Source organism: Cricetulus griseus, assembly GCF_003668045.3.
Source record: "Cricetulus griseus strain 17A/GY chromosome 1 unlocalized genomic scaffold, alternate assembly CriGri-PICRH-1.0 chr1_0, whole genome shotgun sequence".
Lineage (NCBI taxonomy): Eukaryota > Metazoa > Chordata > Mammalia > Rodentia > Cricetidae > Cricetulus > Cricetulus griseus.
Window position 1 is genome coordinate 128,530,488 of NW_023276806.1, and position 18,855 is coordinate 128,549,342.

General features: G+C 38.2%; 1 protein-coding gene across 1 annotated transcript; it reads left to right on the top strand.

Annotated features, from left to right (window-relative positions):
- Window positions 1-1,565: 1,565 nt before the first annotated feature.
- Window positions 1,566-2,510, top strand: LOC100772597 (olfactory receptor 6C1). Its single transcript, XM_027391847.1, has one exon. It carries the CDS (start codon window positions 1,566-1,568, stop codon window positions 2,508-2,510), a length of 945 nt encoding a protein of 314 aa, XP_027247648.1.
- The last annotated feature ends 16,345 nt before the right edge of the window (window positions 2,511-18,855 follow it).

Consider the following 18,855-nt stretch of genomic DNA (forward strand, 5'->3'; position numbering starts at 1 on the left):
CAATTTCAGATGCGTTGCTAAAGGATATCAGGATTGGTCATGGGTCATAGTGTAACTACCTTACAAGCAGTTAACAAGAAAAGCTGAAGATGAGAGAAGTTTGTGGTTGAGGTAGACATTGTGGTGACAGCGGTGGTGGCTGTGGTAAAGACATTAAGCACCACAATCAGCAGAAAGGGAGAAGTCGGCCCCATATAGACAAGGTAAAAGAATAAATGTAAAAGAATAATGTGCCAAAAAAGAATAATGTGCCTAAATTTAAACAGTACCATAAAACTGGGTAGTTTCTACTTTTCTTCATTGTTATTTTTATTGTAAGTAACTCATTTGGTATTGGATAGATTTATGATTATCTGAGACAGTCATTGACACAGGCCACTATCCTAGTCCTAATGTTTTACATTTCAGTTGCTTTCTCACTGTACATGCCTAGATGACCCCTATTAAATTTTAAGCATTTTCCTAAAGTTTCACATTTATTAAATTATTTACTACTCTGAATTAACCTAGGAGATCAACTTATTTTCTGAAAAAGAATTTATAGATGAGACAGTGGTCATAGGATGGCAAGTAATTAGCAGAATTAGGAAATGGGTTGCATCCAAAACTAATCAATTTCTTCTCTCTCTGTCTATGGTATTAACCACAAAATTTAATTTTTATTGAGACATTAAGCTTAGTTTTAAATATAAGTAAATAAAGCTATTAAGGGACGTGATTGAATATAGGTGATAATAATAACATTTATTTTAAATAGAAAAAATAAGCTAGATAGGGAGAAAGCTTTCAGAATAACAATAGGTCGGTCAGTTAAGGCATTGTGAAATTATGGGGATCACAGGCACTACACCCGAGGTTTAAACCTTGCTGCTTATGTTTCCTTTTGCATCTCACTGACTTTAATCACCCTCATGGTTAGGGTTGGTGGGGCAAAAATGGTCTTGTCCCAAGTAACTTCTGAAAAGGTCATTATAGGAATTTGAAAAGTAATGTTTTAAACATTGATAGATGCCCATGGCAGGCCTTCCCCTCCAAGGGGAATGGATAGAGGGTGGGAAGCAGGGTCGTTGGGGAGAATGGGAGGATGGGAGGGAGAGAAAGAAGATTGTTTCTAAATAAAAACAGATTCAAAAAACAACAAAAAATGTTGATAGATGGATAAGGACAAACTAATCACTGAAATAAAATATCTTCATTTGTTGCAATTCTTTTTTTTTTTTTGGAAGAGTTCCTACAAATTCTTTTCTTTCCACACACTCTCCAGAAATTTTTTTCCACTGTAGGCATTATCCTTCTGTTGATGAAATTGATATCTCATGCTATTTTTAACAATTAATTTAGTTTTAAAATATGATTTCAATGAAAGGTGTTTTCCTACAAAATAGAAGGAATTCACAGACCATTGCTACTGCTGTGTGGCTTCCAATGCTCCAGAATATAGAGAAAGCAAGTTTTTGCAAAATTCTACCTCCACACTGTAAAATTTATTATTCTGTAGTTCAAGGTGGTTATATGTGTTTTTTTCTTAGTAGGTCTGGTTAAAATTTTTAAAAGGTAACTGTAGAATGAGAAACTATACAGAAACCAAAGAGTTTATTCTTCTGGGGTTATCGGATGATCCTAAGCTCCAGGTTATCATCTTCGTCTTTCTCTTCATCACCTACACACTCAGCATCACAGGAAACTTGACCATCATCACTCTCACCCTGCTGGATTCCCAGCTCCAGACCCCCATGTATTTCTTCCTCAGGAATTTCTCCACGTTAGAAGTGTCCTTCACAACTGTCTGTATACCTAAGTTCTTGGGCACCATTATCTCAGGGAATAAAACTATTTCCTTCAACAACTGCATAGCTCAGTTATTTTTTCTCATTCTCTTTGGAGTGACTGAATTTTACCTTTTGGCTGCCATGTCCTATGATCGCTATGTTGCCATCTGCAAGCCCCTGCATTACCTAACCATCATGAGTCAGAAAGTCTGCACAATGCTTGTCTTTGCCTGCTGGATGATCTCTTTCCTGATCATCTTCCCGGCACTCATGTTGCTCCTACATCTCGATTACTGTGGGTCCAATATCATTGATCACTTTACCTGTGATTATTTCCCTCTGCTGCAACTTTCCTGTTCAGATACAAACTTCCTGGAGAAGATGGGGTTTTCCTGTGCTGTCTTTACCTTAATGTTCACTTTGGTTTTGGTGGTTCTGTCCTACACATATATCATCAGAACAATTGTGAAGATTCCTTCTGCTAGTCAGAGGACAAAGGCTTTTTCCACGTGTTCTTCACACATGATTGTCATCTCCATCTCTTATGGAAGCTGCATTTTTATGTACATTAAGCCCTCAGCATCAGATAGAGCATCTTTGACTAAGGGAGTTGCTGTGCTAAATACCTCAGTAGCCCCCATGCTAAACCCCTTCATTTACAGCTTGAGGAATCAGCAAGTCAAGCAAGCCTTTTTGAACATGGCAAGGAAAATGGTATTTTTCACAAGTAAAGTGAAATGATGTGACCTGTGAGCAAGGGGCACATGGAAGGCCAATTCATAAATTAAACGCAAATGCCAGTGACCCAGTCATAACAGTGTGGCACTCCCCACCCTCATTCTTTCATTTTTTGTTAACAATTTACCATCCTATCTTGTTACTGTATGTCTTTTCCAATGATTATCTTCCTATGTCTTTCTGATACAAGATTCTACTGATATTTCATAATAACAGCTTCTTAAGCTATTATTTGTTATACAGTTAAAATTACAATTTTATATACATGCTGGAAATTTTATCCCCAGAAATGTGAAAGGTAATTTGTAAACATTGGTGTATTTCACTCAATATATGCCTGAATTACATTGGCAATTTTCGCATCTTTTTACATAATTGTCATTATGATTGGGTAGTCTCTCTAGGATATATCTAAACATTTAATTTCATTTAAAAATGCAAAAATATTATTTGTTATTCACTACAATGTGATATATTCTTGTAACTCATCAAGAAAATATAGCAATCATTCATAATATACACATGAACTATGTGTTTAATGGACTTTTATATACAAATCCCATGATTTCCCCATATTGTGTGAATGTATATATGTATATGTGTGTATATATACATATATATGTGTGTGTCTGTGTGTGTGTGTGTGTGTGAAGAGAGCCCATATAGAGAAACATATATATATATATATATATATATATGTATATATATATTAAAAATATCATAGTTATCCTAAATCTAACACACACACACACACACACACACACACACACAGTGTAGTTACATTCTAGTTCTTAAGTTCTTAAGTGGATGATTACAATGAATAGAAGTACAAAAACAACGTTTCTCATTTCCCTTACATGAATAAATGTTTTATGTACTACAAGTGAAAAACAATTATCCCCAAGAACCCACACAGAGTTAAACATTTATCTTTTAGACATGTCATAGGTCAGGAGCTGTTCAGTCATAACTGTTTCCATAGGTGGTAGTTTTTTTTATTTCCGGGCAAACAGGTTACTAATTTCACTTTTCATATTTTAGAGCCCTGTCCAATTACATGGGTTTTTTTAGTTTTTCGAGACAGGGTTTCTCTGTGTAGCTTTGGAGCCTATCCTGGCACTCGCTCTGGAGACCAGGCTGGCCTGGCCTGGAACTCGAAGAGATCCGCCTGCCTCTGATCCTGAGTGCTGGGATTAAAGGAGTGAGCCTCCAACACCCGGCCCAATTACATTTTTAATTGATTTTTAGTTAAATTATAACAATCTTATTTTACATACCAAGCCCAGTTCCCTCTCCTTCCCATGCTCTCATTCCCCCATCCCACCTGCATCCACACCTCAGGGAGGGTGAGGCCTCCCATGGGGGATCATCAAAGTCTGTCACATCATTTGGATCATGACCTAGACCCTCCCCCGAGTATGTAGGCTAAGAGAGTATCCCTCCATAGGGAATGGTCTCCCAAAGCCCATTTGTGCACTAGGGATGCATACTGGTTCCACTGCCAGAAGCCCCTTAAACTGGCCAGGTGCCCCAACTGACATCCACATTCAGGAGGCCTGGTTCAGGCCTATGTTGGTTCCCCAGCTGTCAGACTGGGATCTGTGAGCGCCCACTTGCTCAGGTCAGCTGTTTCTGTGTGTTTTCCCAGCATGGTTTTGACCACTTTGTTCATCCCTCCTCCCTCTCTAAAACTGATTCCAGGAGTTTGGTTCAATGCTTAGCTCTGAATCTCTGCTTCTGCTTCCATCAGCTACTGGGTGAAGGCTCTATGATGGCATTTAAGGTAGTCAACAATCTCATTATAGAGGAAGGGCATTTAAGGTAGCCTCTCCACTATTGATTAGATTGTTAGTTGGGGTCATTCTTGTGGATCCCTGGACATTTCCCTAGTGCCAGAATTCTCTTTAAAACTATAATGGCTCCCTCTATTAAGGTATCTCTTTTCTTGCTCTCCTTCTCTGTTCTTCCCCCAATTCAAGCTTCCTGATCCCTCATATTCTTCTCCCCCTCCTTATCCCCTCCTCTTTCTCCTCCTTCCCTTCCCCCCATGCTCCTAATTTGTTCAGGACCTCTTGTCCCTTTCCCCTTCTCTGGGGGTCCATGTATGTCCTATTTAGGGTTCTCTTTGTTTCCTAACTTCTCTGGAATTGTGGGTTGTAGGCTTGTTATCCTTTGTTCTGTGTCTAATATTCACTTATGAGTGAGTACATGCCATGTTTTTCTTTCTGTGTCTGGGTTGTCTCACTCAAGATGGTTTCTTCTAGTTCAATCCATTTGTCTGCAAATTTCAAGATTCCATTGTTTTTTTTCCACTGAGTAGTACTCCATTTTGTAAATGTACCACATTTTCTTTATCCATACTTCTATTGAGGAGCTTTCAAGTTCTAGCTATTACAAATAATGCTGCTATGAACATAGTTAAACAGATGTTCTTGTGGTATGAATGTGCCTCCCTTGGGTATATGCCTATGAGTGAAATTGCTGGACCTTGAGGTAGACTGATTCCCATTTTCCTGAGCACCCGACATACTGATTTCCAAAGTGGCTGTACAAGTTTGCAATTCCACCAGCAATGAAGGTGAGTTCCCCTTTCTCCACATCCTCTCCAACATAAACTCTCAATGGTGTTTTTTATTTAGCCATTCTGAAAGGTATAAGATGGTGTCTCAGAGTTGTTTTGATTTGCATTTCCCTGATGGCTAAAGGGTGTTGAGCAATTCCTTAAGTGTCTTTCAACCATTTTAGATTTCTCTATTGAGAATTCTCTGTTTAAATCTGTACCCCACTTTTTAATTGGATCATTTGGTGTTTTGGAAACTAGCTTCTTGAGTTCTTTGTATATTTTGGAAATCAGCCCTCCGTCAGATGTGGGGTTGGTGAATATTTTCCCATTCCATGGGCTGCCATTTTGTCTTGTTGACTGTGTCCTTTGCCTTACAAAAGCTTCTCATTTTCAGAAGGTCCCATTTATTAATTGTCAATCTCAGTGTCTGTGCTACTGGTTCAGGAAGTGTTCTTCCATACCAATTCATACAAGGGTACCTCCCACTTTTTCTTCTAAGAGGTTCAGTGTGGCTGGATTTATGTTGAGGTCTTTGATCCATTTGGACTTAAGTTTTGTGCTTGATGATAGATATGGATTTATCTGAATCTTCTACATGTCAGCATCCAGTTATGCCAGCACCATTTGTTGAAGATGCTTTCTTTTTTACATTGTATAATTTTAGCTTCTTTGTCAAAAATCAGGTGTTCATAGGTGTGTGGGTTAATATCAGGGTCTTCAATTTTATTCCATGGTCTACCTGTCTATTTTTGTGCCAATATCAAGCTGTTTTCAGGACTATAGCTCTATAGTAGAGCATGAAGTCAGGGACAGTGATGCCTCCAGAAGTTCCTTTATTGTACAGGGATGTTTTGGATACCCTGGCTTTTTTGTTTTTCCATATAAATCTGAGTATTGTTCTTTCGAGGTCTGTGAAGAATTGTGCTGGGATTTTGATGGGGATTGCACTGAATCTGTAGATTACTTTTGGCAATAGTGCATTTTTATTCTGTTGATCCTACCTAAGCAAGAGCATGGGAGACCTTTCCATTTTCTGATGTCTTCTTTAATTTCTTTCTTTAAAGACTAAAAGGTTCTTGTCATACAGGTCTTTCACCTTGTTTAGTTACTGTTACCCCAAGATATTTTAGCTTCCGGACTTCATCTGGATGCCTGGACCAGTTCTTACAAACTTTCTGGTTTTGTTTCTCTACTTTCTACCTTTCTTTTTAAATAATTTTAATTAAACTATAACTATATCATTTGTCCCTTCTGTTTCCTTTGTCCAACCCCTCCAATGTTTCCTCCCTCAAATCCCTCCTATTCCCCCCTCTCAAGATCCTGGTCTCTTTTTCTTTTGTTTTTCTTTTTTTCTTTTCTTTTGGGGGGGGCGGGTTTTGAGACAGGGTTTCTCTGTGTAGCTTTGGAGCCTATCCTCTCACTCTGGAGACCACGCTGGCCCCAAACTCACAGAGATCCTCCTGCCTCTGTCTCCCGGGTGCTGGGATTAAAGGTGTGTGCCACCATGGCCAGCTGGTCTCTTTTTCTTTGGCTATTATTGTTACATATAAAGAGATGCATCAATGTACAACTACAAAGGAGTCAAATTTTTTGTTTGTGTGCATATTATTTCAGAGCTAACCAATTTGTATCAGATTGTCAATGGGGGGCAGGACTCATCTCTGAGGCTAATTTACCTCCTCTCAACAATAGTTAATTCCGGTAGATCTTTGTCTACATTTGGAAACCTGTGTTATTTTCCCCTCATATTTTATTATGTCTGTTGATACTGTCAATTTTCTGGTTTTCTTTATGAAGTTATTTCTAGGAGATATGTTGTTACAGCAGACATCCTGCTCCTTTGGCTATCACAATCTGTCTGCCACCTTTTGAGTTGATCAGTGAGCCTTAGTATTAGTATTGGTTCTGTATTATAGTATTGGTTCTGTTCCCACTGCGGCAGGCTGGCCATAATCTATTCATCCCTGCATTGTGTCCAGTTACACTGTCTGTAATATTCTCTATTTTCTATAAGAGAAGCTCCTTTGAAGATAAGTGATAGCTATACTTATCTGCATATATAAAGATAAATTTCAGAATGTAGTTAGAAATAATGCTGGTTTAGTTACATGGCAGTAATTGATTCTCCCCCAAGACTTATGACCTCACTGGCCATGGGTAGTAGACTAGATTTATGGTGCCAGCATGATTTCTGTCCTTTTGAAAGGCCCTTAAGTTCAATTAGAAAACTGTTGGTTACTGTCAAGATATGAGTCCCTCTATTGTACCTTTATGGATATATACAATGCTGGTCATTGCTATGGTTTATAGGCACACAACTAGATGGAACTATTGATTGCTTCATTCCCTTGGCAGCTTGCCTAGTACTTTCTGTTAGTGTGGAAATTTGACCATAGGAAGGTGTCTTAGAAATTAGACCAACTTGAATAATCTGAGTCCTGGATCTTAAGTGTATATTCCTGCAATAGAGATTTAGCTTCAGTTTCTGAGAGGCAACCAAAGACCACAGCAATGATCTATACTGCTGTAAGTCACTTAGACTACCCTTAGCAGAAACTCAGAGTTTTCTCATGCCTGGTGCTGGAGTTTTTGTTAGTCTATGATTTTTGTGGGGAACATTGTCATCCCAACACACACACACACACACACACACACACACACACACACACACACACACACACACACAAACAAACACACACACACACACACACACACACACACACACACACACATGAAGTCTGTCTAGTTATAAATATAGATACAAATATAGATAGATATTGATAGCTAGGTAAATATAAAAATGTGATTCCCTGTGGCTTTATCAAACAACCTTGGAATTATTTCTCTCTTCCATTTTTCTCCTTCCACACTGACCTCCATCCCCCATCCCAATGCTTTTCATTTCCCTCTTCATAACACTGGCTCCTGCCATCGTCCTTTCTAGCCTTCTCTTCCCATGGCCCCATTTTGTTAGCACAATGACTACTGTATTCTGCATGAAGCATTGGAATTAATGCTACAACTTTAAATAAATTGTGAAGAGCTATGGAACTCATAAAATTAATAAGCAAAAAGTAAGAACAGATTATACATGTCATTTTCTCACTGTGGAAAACTACAAAGGAGCTTTAGTCACAGATCTTCTAGAACTACCAACTGGTTTTTATAGGGCAAATGTTTTTGAAATTATGAGTACATCATTTCTTCCCTTTCCTTTACTCCTTCTAAGACATCCAGTGCACCCCTTGCTCTCTTTTAAATTCATGACCTCTTTTCTTTATGTTTGTTACATTATATATATTACATATATGTGTTATATATACAGTATTTCTAAATATATAAATACACTCTTGTCTGTCCATATGTGTATGTATGTATGTATGTATGTATGTATGTATGTATATTATCTCAATACGAGCTTGAACTATAAGTCAGAAGAAGGAAATTAAAGGGGTACAAATTGGAAAAAAAGAAATCAAACTTTTCTTGTTTGTGAATGACATGATATTATACATTAGAGTTCCCAGAAAATTCTACCAGAAAACTTCTTAAAGTGATCAGCAAATTCTGCAAGTGGCAGGATACAGAATTATCTTGCAAAAAAAATAGCTTCTCAATGGACATTGTGGCCTATATTTGGGATGTGCCTTCCTTACTACTTAATCCCCTTAGAAAATGCCTTCCCAGTATAAACAGAAAAGTGCTTTGTTAATCTTCCAGGTGCTTCTCAATCCATTCAAGTTGACCATCAAGATTAACCACAAAATTTCATAATGTTATTGGTTGTGTCTCTTTCCTAAGGCTCCAGTTAGCCTTGGTAGGAGTTTATCAATTTAATTGATCATTTTAAAACAACAGCTTTCAGGTTCATTGATGCTTCCTAGCTATTCCTTTACCATCTACTATAGTATTTATTATTTCTTCCCTTCTTTTTGATTTATATTTAATCATAACTTACTTTAATTTTCTCAAGTATAAATCCTAGTTATGATGCTAATTGAATGCATTTAATTTTACATATACATATATTTGTGTAAATATAGTGTGATTTACTATCATACAAGCACAAACATACACACAATCACACATGATAACAATTAAAGTCCTATTTAATTCATCTTCACTTTTTTGTCACATTTTAAATTTCATATGGTATAGGATATTTTCAATTTTCTTCAAATTTTTTATGCATTGCCTACTTTCATTTTTTCTTTTTTAGTTTTTATTTGTAAAGGGATTATTTTAGTTAATAGTCCAAGATTCCATAAACTTCCGTAGGTTAGTCAAGGCAGGAGGATCTTGAACCAGCAAAGCACATCGCATCAACAATCAAGAAACAGAGAAATGAATACCAGCTAATTCTCAACCCTGTTTTAATACTTATAGGACCGGGATCTCCTGCTCTGATGTGGGATGGTCTGCCCACATCAAAAGATAAAATCCCGACAGTCGTTTCCACTTTTATATCTTTATTTGAATTAGTGATTTCTAGTTTGATTCCATTATGACCTGTATATGAAACTGTATAATGTCTAGTCCTTAAGTTCATTAATATCTAGACTAGAGTTGGTATTTATTATTGAATGTTTCATGGTACCTTGGGAATGTTATTGAGTGACTATAGTAAATGAATGATGGATATAGAAGGAACAAGAATATTTATGATCTAAGTAATTTCAGTTTTATAAATCATAAAATAATATAAATAAATAATTCATGTGAAGAGAGAACTGGAAAGGTTAATTTGCTTACTTTGTAGAGAAAGTTGAATAGTAAGACTATGACTGATAGTGGGTTCTATAAGGTATTAGGTATTGAAATAGTAATATATACCACAGGATTTAGGTCTAAACTACAGGGTTATTATTGTGTGGGAATCAAGATTCACTAGACTCAGTTGTAGGGAGAAACCCAGATTATAGGCATCGCTGACCATGCCAGCTTAGGCATGGTCACAGTTATGTAACAAGAGTTTAAGAAGGAGGGAGGCAAGCACATGGGTCTCTCTCACCTGGCTGAGCTGACTGGGGAGCATTTCTGGGTCTGTCCTGCTCGGATGCAAACCTGAATACTGGTTCCCTTGCGTGAGTATTTTCCCCTAATAAATTACCAGTTATTAACCTATTTCTGGCTCCACTTTGTAATCATCAATATCTGGTGTCAGAAGGAGGTTTCACACCCCCCCCCGCCGCCCCCTGCCTTTTCCTGATTGGAGCCCCTCCGCAAGTGCCAGAACTGCCCCCATGTTCCCATCCCTTGCCGCTCCCTCATCCCTTATTGGCCTCACCGAGCATTTTTTCCTCATTCTCCCAACCCAAGGTTCCTATAGAAAGCGAGGACACTTGCTGCCACCTCCACCACTGTTCCTGCAGCTGCCACCTCCCCAAGTCTGTCTCCCAGCCCAACTATGGCTTCCACTGGCTGCCCTGCCTGCCGAGGGTTTTTCCAACCTGAGGGCCCTCCCCTTCCATTCTGCCACTGTGCCCACCATCGCAGCTGGATACCACATCACTGCCCAGAACTGGCTACTGCCCTGCTGGTTCCCCAAACCCTTCCCTTTTGGCAAAACCCCATCCCTTCCATCTGTTCTAAGTCAGTTTGAAAGCCATTCAGATATTTTTCAGATTGTTTTGAGAACAACCATCCACAGCTGAACTCTGTTTCGAGATACACCAGTGCCACCACAACCAGACATCAGCACCATCTGCTGGCCCCCACTTCGAGAAAGGTCTGGTCATTCCCAGTCACTTCCCAGTAGAAGACAATCTTTCACAGGACAAATATATAGTATATTGCCTATTGTAAAGAATTGTACCACTCTAGATTGTAATTTGGCTAGTGAGAAGGAATCAAACATGACTGGAGGAGACAAAACAATGCATATTTTGGCAAACTTCTATAAAGGATCAGAGGCCTCAGTTGAAAGTAAGAATAAATAATAAAGTTTGGGGGACACTGAGGTGGATGCAACTATTATAACCCAAAGCCCTGGCCTCAGAGATGGCCCCTAAAAGAGGTGAATGTTCAAATTTTAGAGATTGGAGCTTTATCTAAAGTACGCCAAAGTATGAAGGGGGTTGTCTGTATAGGACCAGAAGGACAGAGAGGAAGGTTAAAACCATATGTAACAGACATAGCAATAAATAAAAGGTTGTGACCTTTTATAGTAATGGAATACCCAGATTAATATTCCTCCAGATGCAAATCATACACAAGCTCTAGTTGGTAGACACATAGTAAGGCACTGTGGAAAACAGATACTAACCATCCAGGCTGTACATAAACAAAGTACAAATGCTAAACCTACAGAGGAACCAAAAGCTCTACCCTTAAAATGGCTTACATATGAACCTGTCTTGGTAGGACAATGGCCTATGACCTCTGAGAAGCTAGAGGTTTTAGAAAAGCTAGTGCAGGAACATCTATATGCTGGGCATATAGAAGAATCTACCAGCTCTTGGAATTCTCCTGTATTTGTCATCAAAAAGAAGTCTGGTAAATGGAGGATGCTGACAGACCTGAGAGCCATCAATAAAGTAATTCAGCCAATGGGCTCTCTACAGCCTGGAATGCCTTTTCCTTCCTTGATTCCTAAAGGATGGCCTATCATAGTCATTGATCTAAAATATTTTCTTCACTATACCATTGCAAGAAAAGCAAAGGGAAAAAATTGTATTCGTGGTACCTACTTATGATAATTCACAGCCAGTTCAGAGATTTCAGTGGAAGGTTTTGCCACAAGGAATGTTAAATAGTTCTACACTGAGCCAACACTTAGTACAAAAATCTTTGGAAATGATTCGTAATACATTTCCACATTCCATAATATATCATTATATGGATGACATATTATTGTCAGATTCTAAGAAAGAAACATTAGAACAGATGTTTGAGACAGTGAAGGAAGTTCTATCTCATAGATTTCCCCAGAAAAGACACAAAGAGGATATTCAATTAATTATTTAGGTTATAAAATAGACTTACAAAAAATCAGGCCACCAAAAGTACAAATTAGAAGAGATGCTATCAAATTCTTAATGACCTGCAGAAATTGCTAGGGGAAATTTCTCAACTACAGATAATAATTGGAGTAGAAGGACATGACTAGAAGCATTTAAAGGGGACAAGGACTTAAACAGTCCATGAATATTATCAGCTGAAGCAGAAAAAGAATTACAATGGGTGGAAAGCAGAATACTGGATGCACATGCACACCATGTGGACCCTAATTTAGACTGTATTCTTGTTATTTTACCATCCAGAGAATACTCTTCAGGGATTCTGATTCATAGGGAAGATATTATATTGCAATGGCTATTTCTGCCTCGTAAACAGAATAAAAAGCTCAAGATGTACATAGAAAAGATTTCTGTATTGATTCTAAAAGGCAAATTAAGATTTCATCAACTGACTGAAAGGGACCCAGCAGAAATTATAGTACCTTCAACTAATGAGGAAGGACAATGAATATTGGCAGACAACTTGTACTAACTTTTTGGGAACAATTTGCAACAATTATCCCAAAACTGACAATTAAATTCATAAAAAAAAGACAATCTGGATCCTTCCATGTATTGTAAGAAAAACACCTATTTCTGGAGTCCCTACCTTCTACACTGATGTGAACAAATCAGGTTAGGTAGGATATAAATCAGGAGAGATAAATAAAGTAGTTCAAAGTCCATATAACTCTGTCCAGAAGGCAGAATTATACCAAATTCTGATGGTACTTATGGAATTTACAGAGCCTCTCAATATAGTTACTGATTCTCAATATGCAGAGAGAGTCATTTTACACATCTAGACTGTTGAATTTGTTCCTGATGATACAGAATTAACTTCACTGTTTATACAATTACAAGAAACAATCAGGAACAGAACCCAGCCAATACATATAATACATATCAGATCCCATATGGGTCTTCCAGGCCCACTGGCACAAGACAATGACGAGATTGATTGTTTATTAATAAGAAGCATGCTAGAAGCCTCAGAATTTCATAAGAAACACCAGGTAAATAGCAAAGGTTTAAAAAAAAAGGATTTTTTCCATCACTTGGCAACAAGCCAAGGAGATAGTGAGAAACTGTTTTACCTGTTTGTTCAATAATCAAGCTCCATTTCCAGCAGGCTGTAATCCTAAGGGCATTTGGAGAAATGAGGTCTGGCAGATGGATGTCTTTCACTATCCAGAATTTGGAAATTTAAAATATGTGCATCATACTATAGACACATTTTCAGGATTTCAATGGGCTACTGCTCTTAGCTCTGAAAAGAACAATTCTGTTATAACATGCCTACTAGATGTAATGGCCATTATGGGTATACCTGCACAAATAAAAGCTGATAATGCTCCAGCATGTTTCCACCAAATTGGAACAGTTTTTCAAATATTATAACATAAAGCACATAACCAGTATACCACACAATCCCACTGGACAAGCAGTGGTAGAGAGATCTAATTGAACACTGAAATAAATGCTCCATAAACAGGCAGGAGGAACAAAAACCCCAAACATAGGTTACATAATGCTTTATTAACACTAAACTTTCTTAATGCTAATGAGAAAGGACAAACAGTTGCAGAAAGACACTGGACTACACACACAAAAAAAAAACAAAACTTCTGAACTAAATCAGACTGTATACTTCAAAGATGTATTGAACTCTTAATGGAAACTAGGACATGTGTTACTTTGGGGAAGGGTTTTCGCCTTTGTTTCCACAGGAGAAGAAAAACTTTGGATACCATCAGAGTTGATCAAGATTCGAGTCCAAAAAGAAAAACATCTCAATGAGGAGAAATGACAGGTAATCCACCAAGGTATATATCATAAATGGTATAGAAACCTCACAAAGGGAAGTGTTTTGTTTTTATCTTCACAGGTAGAATGATCTCCAGAAAGCAAAAAGACAGTGTATGGGTGGATTTTAAAGAAGAGAAGGTAGCTATCCAAAAAGAACCATCAAACAAAAAGAATTTGCCATATGGTAAACTCTACAGCTGTATTTTGGTAAAATCTATTTCTCTTTACTTCCTAGTCCCTATTCAATTAAACCAACTCTGGTTTTAGAGTTGGATTTGGCTTTCCTCCTCTAAATCCAAGCATGTTGTTAAAATAAAATTCAGAGTTTCTGTATTATATCAAGAAGCCAATTTCTGTAATACACAATAAGAAAAAAATTGTGGACTGTCATTTGTCTATTCTTGGCTCTTTCTCTGAAAGTATAAATTCCCTCATAATTATTCTTTTACTTATTGTTGCCTTTCCAGGTATACAACAGATAAAAGTTAAAATTTCTCTGCTGACATTAATGCTTAAGTTCCGCACAGCAAATAAAGAACTTCCTAACAGCAATCTTTGAACTCTCTGGAAAGAAAATGGGGCCCCACCTCATTGATTCCACTGGATCCAACTTGGTGTGTTTGAACTGACAATCACCACTCTAAACTCAGTTTGGACTACATCAACTCCAAAACAGCTAGCTGATATGATGCATGTTCTAATTACACTCTTGCCAGAGCTTCGGGTACTGACTTCAATCAAGACAAGGACTTCGACCTAGTCCTTCAATCAAGCATCTCCCACCAAACAGGCTGGATACATGTGTTGCAGATAATCCACTCAATACTTTCATTATGCTAACATTTTCTTCCCATAGGACCCCATGATGTTATTATTGTCCCATTTCAGCAGGAAGTAACTTAGAGAATACTACACCCCCCTTTCCCCACTGTTGACACTACGGATAATGTACACATAGTTAGGGCTTGTTTCCTATTGTTTAGGGTTGGTTTTGGAAGGAGGTGTTCAGGCTTGGACATCTCTTTCAGATGACTTTAGAGTTTAGAAGGAATAGATATAGTTAGGATGTGATATAAGCAGGTTATTATATCTTCTTATGATTCACCTTTATGATTGTTAATTATAGATAACTTATACTGTTATAGATCTTTGTATGATGTAATTTATGTATATTTTGTTTGTCACACATCATCTTACTCTGTAAAGTCTTCTCTCCATTTAAGATGATGTATACTCTTACATATGTTAAGACATTTTTGTACACAATTTAGTTATGTCTCAAGTTTAAATGCTCTTTAGACTAAAAGAAGAATTGTAGGGAGAAACCCTGATTATAGGTATCACTGACTGTGCCAGCTTGGGCGTGGTCACAATTATGTAACAAGGGCTTAAGAAGGAGGGAGGCAAGCATGTGGATCTCTCTCCCTTAGCTGAGCTGACTGGGAAGCATTTCTGGTTCTGTCCTTCTCAGGTGCAAACCTGGTCACTGTTTCTCTTGTTAGAGTATTGTCCCCTAATAAACTACTGGTTGCTAACCTATCTTTGACTCCACTTTGTAATCATCAATACTCAGTACAAGTTAAGTGAAGTTTATTCGGGGAGAATACACTTACACAAGGGGTAGGTGATCGATGCAGGTTCCAGCCCCAAGGATCCTCCTAGTCTGTTCCCTGTGACCCGACCAGATACAAGATTGTGCAAGCCTGTCCTGGCCCCAAACTAATTCTCACATGCTCAGGTACGTACCTGTGACCATGCCCATTTAGGCCTGGTCAGCAACACAGGTAAGTAGTTAGATCTCTAACTACAAGGTATAGATTTGGTTGATAAGGGCCCAATGTAATAAAGACAATGTCAAATTCCATCTAGTTCAAGAATTATTCCTCTTGGGTTACTTGGTCTAAATTGCTCTACTCTACCATGTAATCCCATCACTAACAGATTGAAACCATGAGTAAAAATAAAAATTTTCTAATCTAAGTTGTTGATATATTAGTTTTTAAATTTATTCCTTTTATTTTCTGATTTAGTATTATACTTTTTGCCTTCTTTTCCTGCCCCCCAAACCCTTTCTTATCCACTCCTTGCTCTTTTTTAAATTCATGGCTTCTTTTTTCTTTAATTATTGTTATATACAACCTCCTCAACAACAATAATAGTAGTTTAGAAAACGTTATATCAAATATTGAAACACAAAAAACACAAGATATTGTGAATATCTAGAATATTTATGTAAAACTGAGATATGTAGAGAATATCTCAGAAAAATAGGTCAAGAATTCATGTTAGATTGGACCATCCTTTTTACTTGAACAATGCCACAAAGAACTTGAAAAATAATATTCTTTGAAACATATTACAGTAATTAGTGCATATATTAATAAACATAAATAGCTTCAAATTGAAAGTAAACATTTAATAGGCAATTCAGGAACATGAAAAACCATTTTTTGCAGTTATAATTACATCATTTTACTTCTTGTTTTCCTCCCTGTAAATTTTTACATGTTTTCCTTTCCTTTTGCTTTCTTTCAAATTTTTGGCCTCTTTTTCTTTATTTGTTTACACAAATAAATACACACATGCACGCGCGCGCACGCACACAAACACACACACACACACACACACACACACACACACACACACACCACAATGTTACTTGTATGTATATGTCCTCAGGGCTGACCACTTGCTATTAGAAAACCAGTTAGTGTGCTCTTCTCTGGGTAAGACTACTTCTCCCACTGTCATCATTCCTGGGTTGCCTGTAGTTCTTTATATAGGGTTGAGACCCCATAAGCAATTCTGCTTTGGTGTTGATATGTCTAAGGGTGCCATCTTTCTTGTTCAGGTCTTCTTAAGGCAGTTATGTTGCTTAAACTTTATGGGGGTAGCTTCTCTGACATTTCTAGAGGACACAATCTCACTTGAAACTTCATGTTTTCCTAGCTAGTAGAATCTTTTTTATTTAAATTCTTTAATTACCACTCATATTTACATATCCATCCCCCCTCATTTCCTCGACCTTCCATCCTCCCATGTTCCCCACCAAGCCCCCACAACAGATGCCCCAACTCCTCCCCAGGGACAGCGAGGCCCTCCACCAGGGACCCTCAAAGTCTGTCATATCGTTTTGGGAGAGGGCCTAGGCCCTCCTTGCTGTATCTGAGCTGCAATAGTATCCCTCCATAGGGAATGGGCTCGCAAAGTCCATCTGTGCTCTAGGGTTGAAGACTGGCTCCACTGTTAGAGGTCACATAGACTATCTTGGCCTCCTAACTGGCTCCCACATTCCGAGGGCTTGGTTCAGTCCAATGCTATTTCCGCAGCTTTATGACTAGGGTCTCCATGCTCTCACTAGGTCAGGTCCACTGTTTCTGCAGGTCTCGCCAGCCCTGTCTTGGCTCCTTTGCTCATCCCTCCTCCCTCTTCACAACTGAATTCCAGTAGTATAGTTCAGTTCTTAGCTGTGGGTGCCTGTTTCTGCTTTGAACAGCTACTGGATAAAGGCTCTAGGAATGGTAACTGAGGTAGACACCAATCTCATTATAGGGGAAGGGCATCAATGGCATTTTCTCCACCACTGTTTGGATTCTTAGTTGGGATCATCCCTGTGGATCCCCTAACATTTCCCCTGTGCCAGACTCTTTCCATACCTGTGTTGTCTCCCTTTATCAAGGCATCTCCTTTCTTGCCCTCCTCTATTCCTCCCCTGTCTCAATCCTCTTGTTCTCCTCCTCCCTCCCCTTCTTCCCTTTCCACCTCCTTCTGCTCCACCCACGCCCCATGTTCCCACCAAGTTCAGGGGTTCTTGTCCCACTCCACTTCTTCAAGTGACTATGCAATCTTCTCTTGGTGTCCTCCTTGTTTCCTAGCTCCTTTGGCAGTGTGGATTGTAGACTGGTAATCCCTTGCTCTATGTCTAAAAATCATATATCAGTGAGTACATACCATGTTTATCTTTTTGTGACTGGGTTACCTCACTCAAGATGGTTTCTTCTAGTTCCATCCATTTGCCTGCAAATTTCAAGATTCCATTGATTTTTTTCTACAGAGTAGTACTCCCTTGTGTAAATGTACCACATTTGCTCTCTCCATTCTTCAGTTGACGGGCATCTAGGTTGTTTCCAGGTTCTGGCTATTACAAATAATACTACTATGAACATAGTTGAACATACGTCCTTATGGTATGAATGTGCATTCTTTGGGTATATGCCCAAGAGAGGAATTGCTGGATCTTGAGGTAGACTGATTCCCATTTTCCTGAGAAACCGCCATACTGAATTCCAAAGTGGTTGTACAAGTTTGCACTCCCACCAGCAGTGGAGGAGTGTTCCTCTTTCTCCACATCCTCTCCAGCATGGACTGTCATTCCTATTATTGATTTTAGCCATTCTGATAGGAGTAAGATTGTATCTCAGAGTGGTTTTGAGCTGCATTTCCTGGAAGACAACAGAATAAGAACACACTCAAAAACAGAAAGACCAATATGACATCACCAGAATCTAGGGACTCCACACCAGCAAGATCTGAAAAGTCCAAAGCAGAGGATGAAGAAGAAATGGACCTTAAAAATTATCTTATGAAGATGATAGAGACCATTGAAGAGGAAACAATAAAATCCCTTAAGGAAATAGAAGAAAAAAACAAGCAAAAAATTACATGAAATAGAGGAAAAGACAAACCAAAAAATTCAAGAAATATACATATCTCTTAAAGAATCTAAATAAAGCCAAGAAAAAACAACCAAGCAAGTGAAGGAAACAATTCAAACAGTTCATGGTTTGAAAGCAGAATTAGAAGCAATAAAGAAAACACAGAAAGAGGGGATGCTGGAAACTAAATAGTAAAATCTTTCTGGCTCCTCTGTAATTATCTGAGCCTTAAGTGAAGCAATTTAGCTGTATCTATTGGTACTGGGTTCCACAATTGCATATTTATTAGTTGTGACTTTCTGTAATGGTCAACTATCTGTTGC

Excerpts from the sequence above, each read along its gene's own strand:
- LOC100772597 (XM_027391847.1), top strand. The coding sequence starts at position 1,566 with ATGAGAAACTATACAGAAACCAAAGAGTTTATTCTTCTGGGGTTATCG.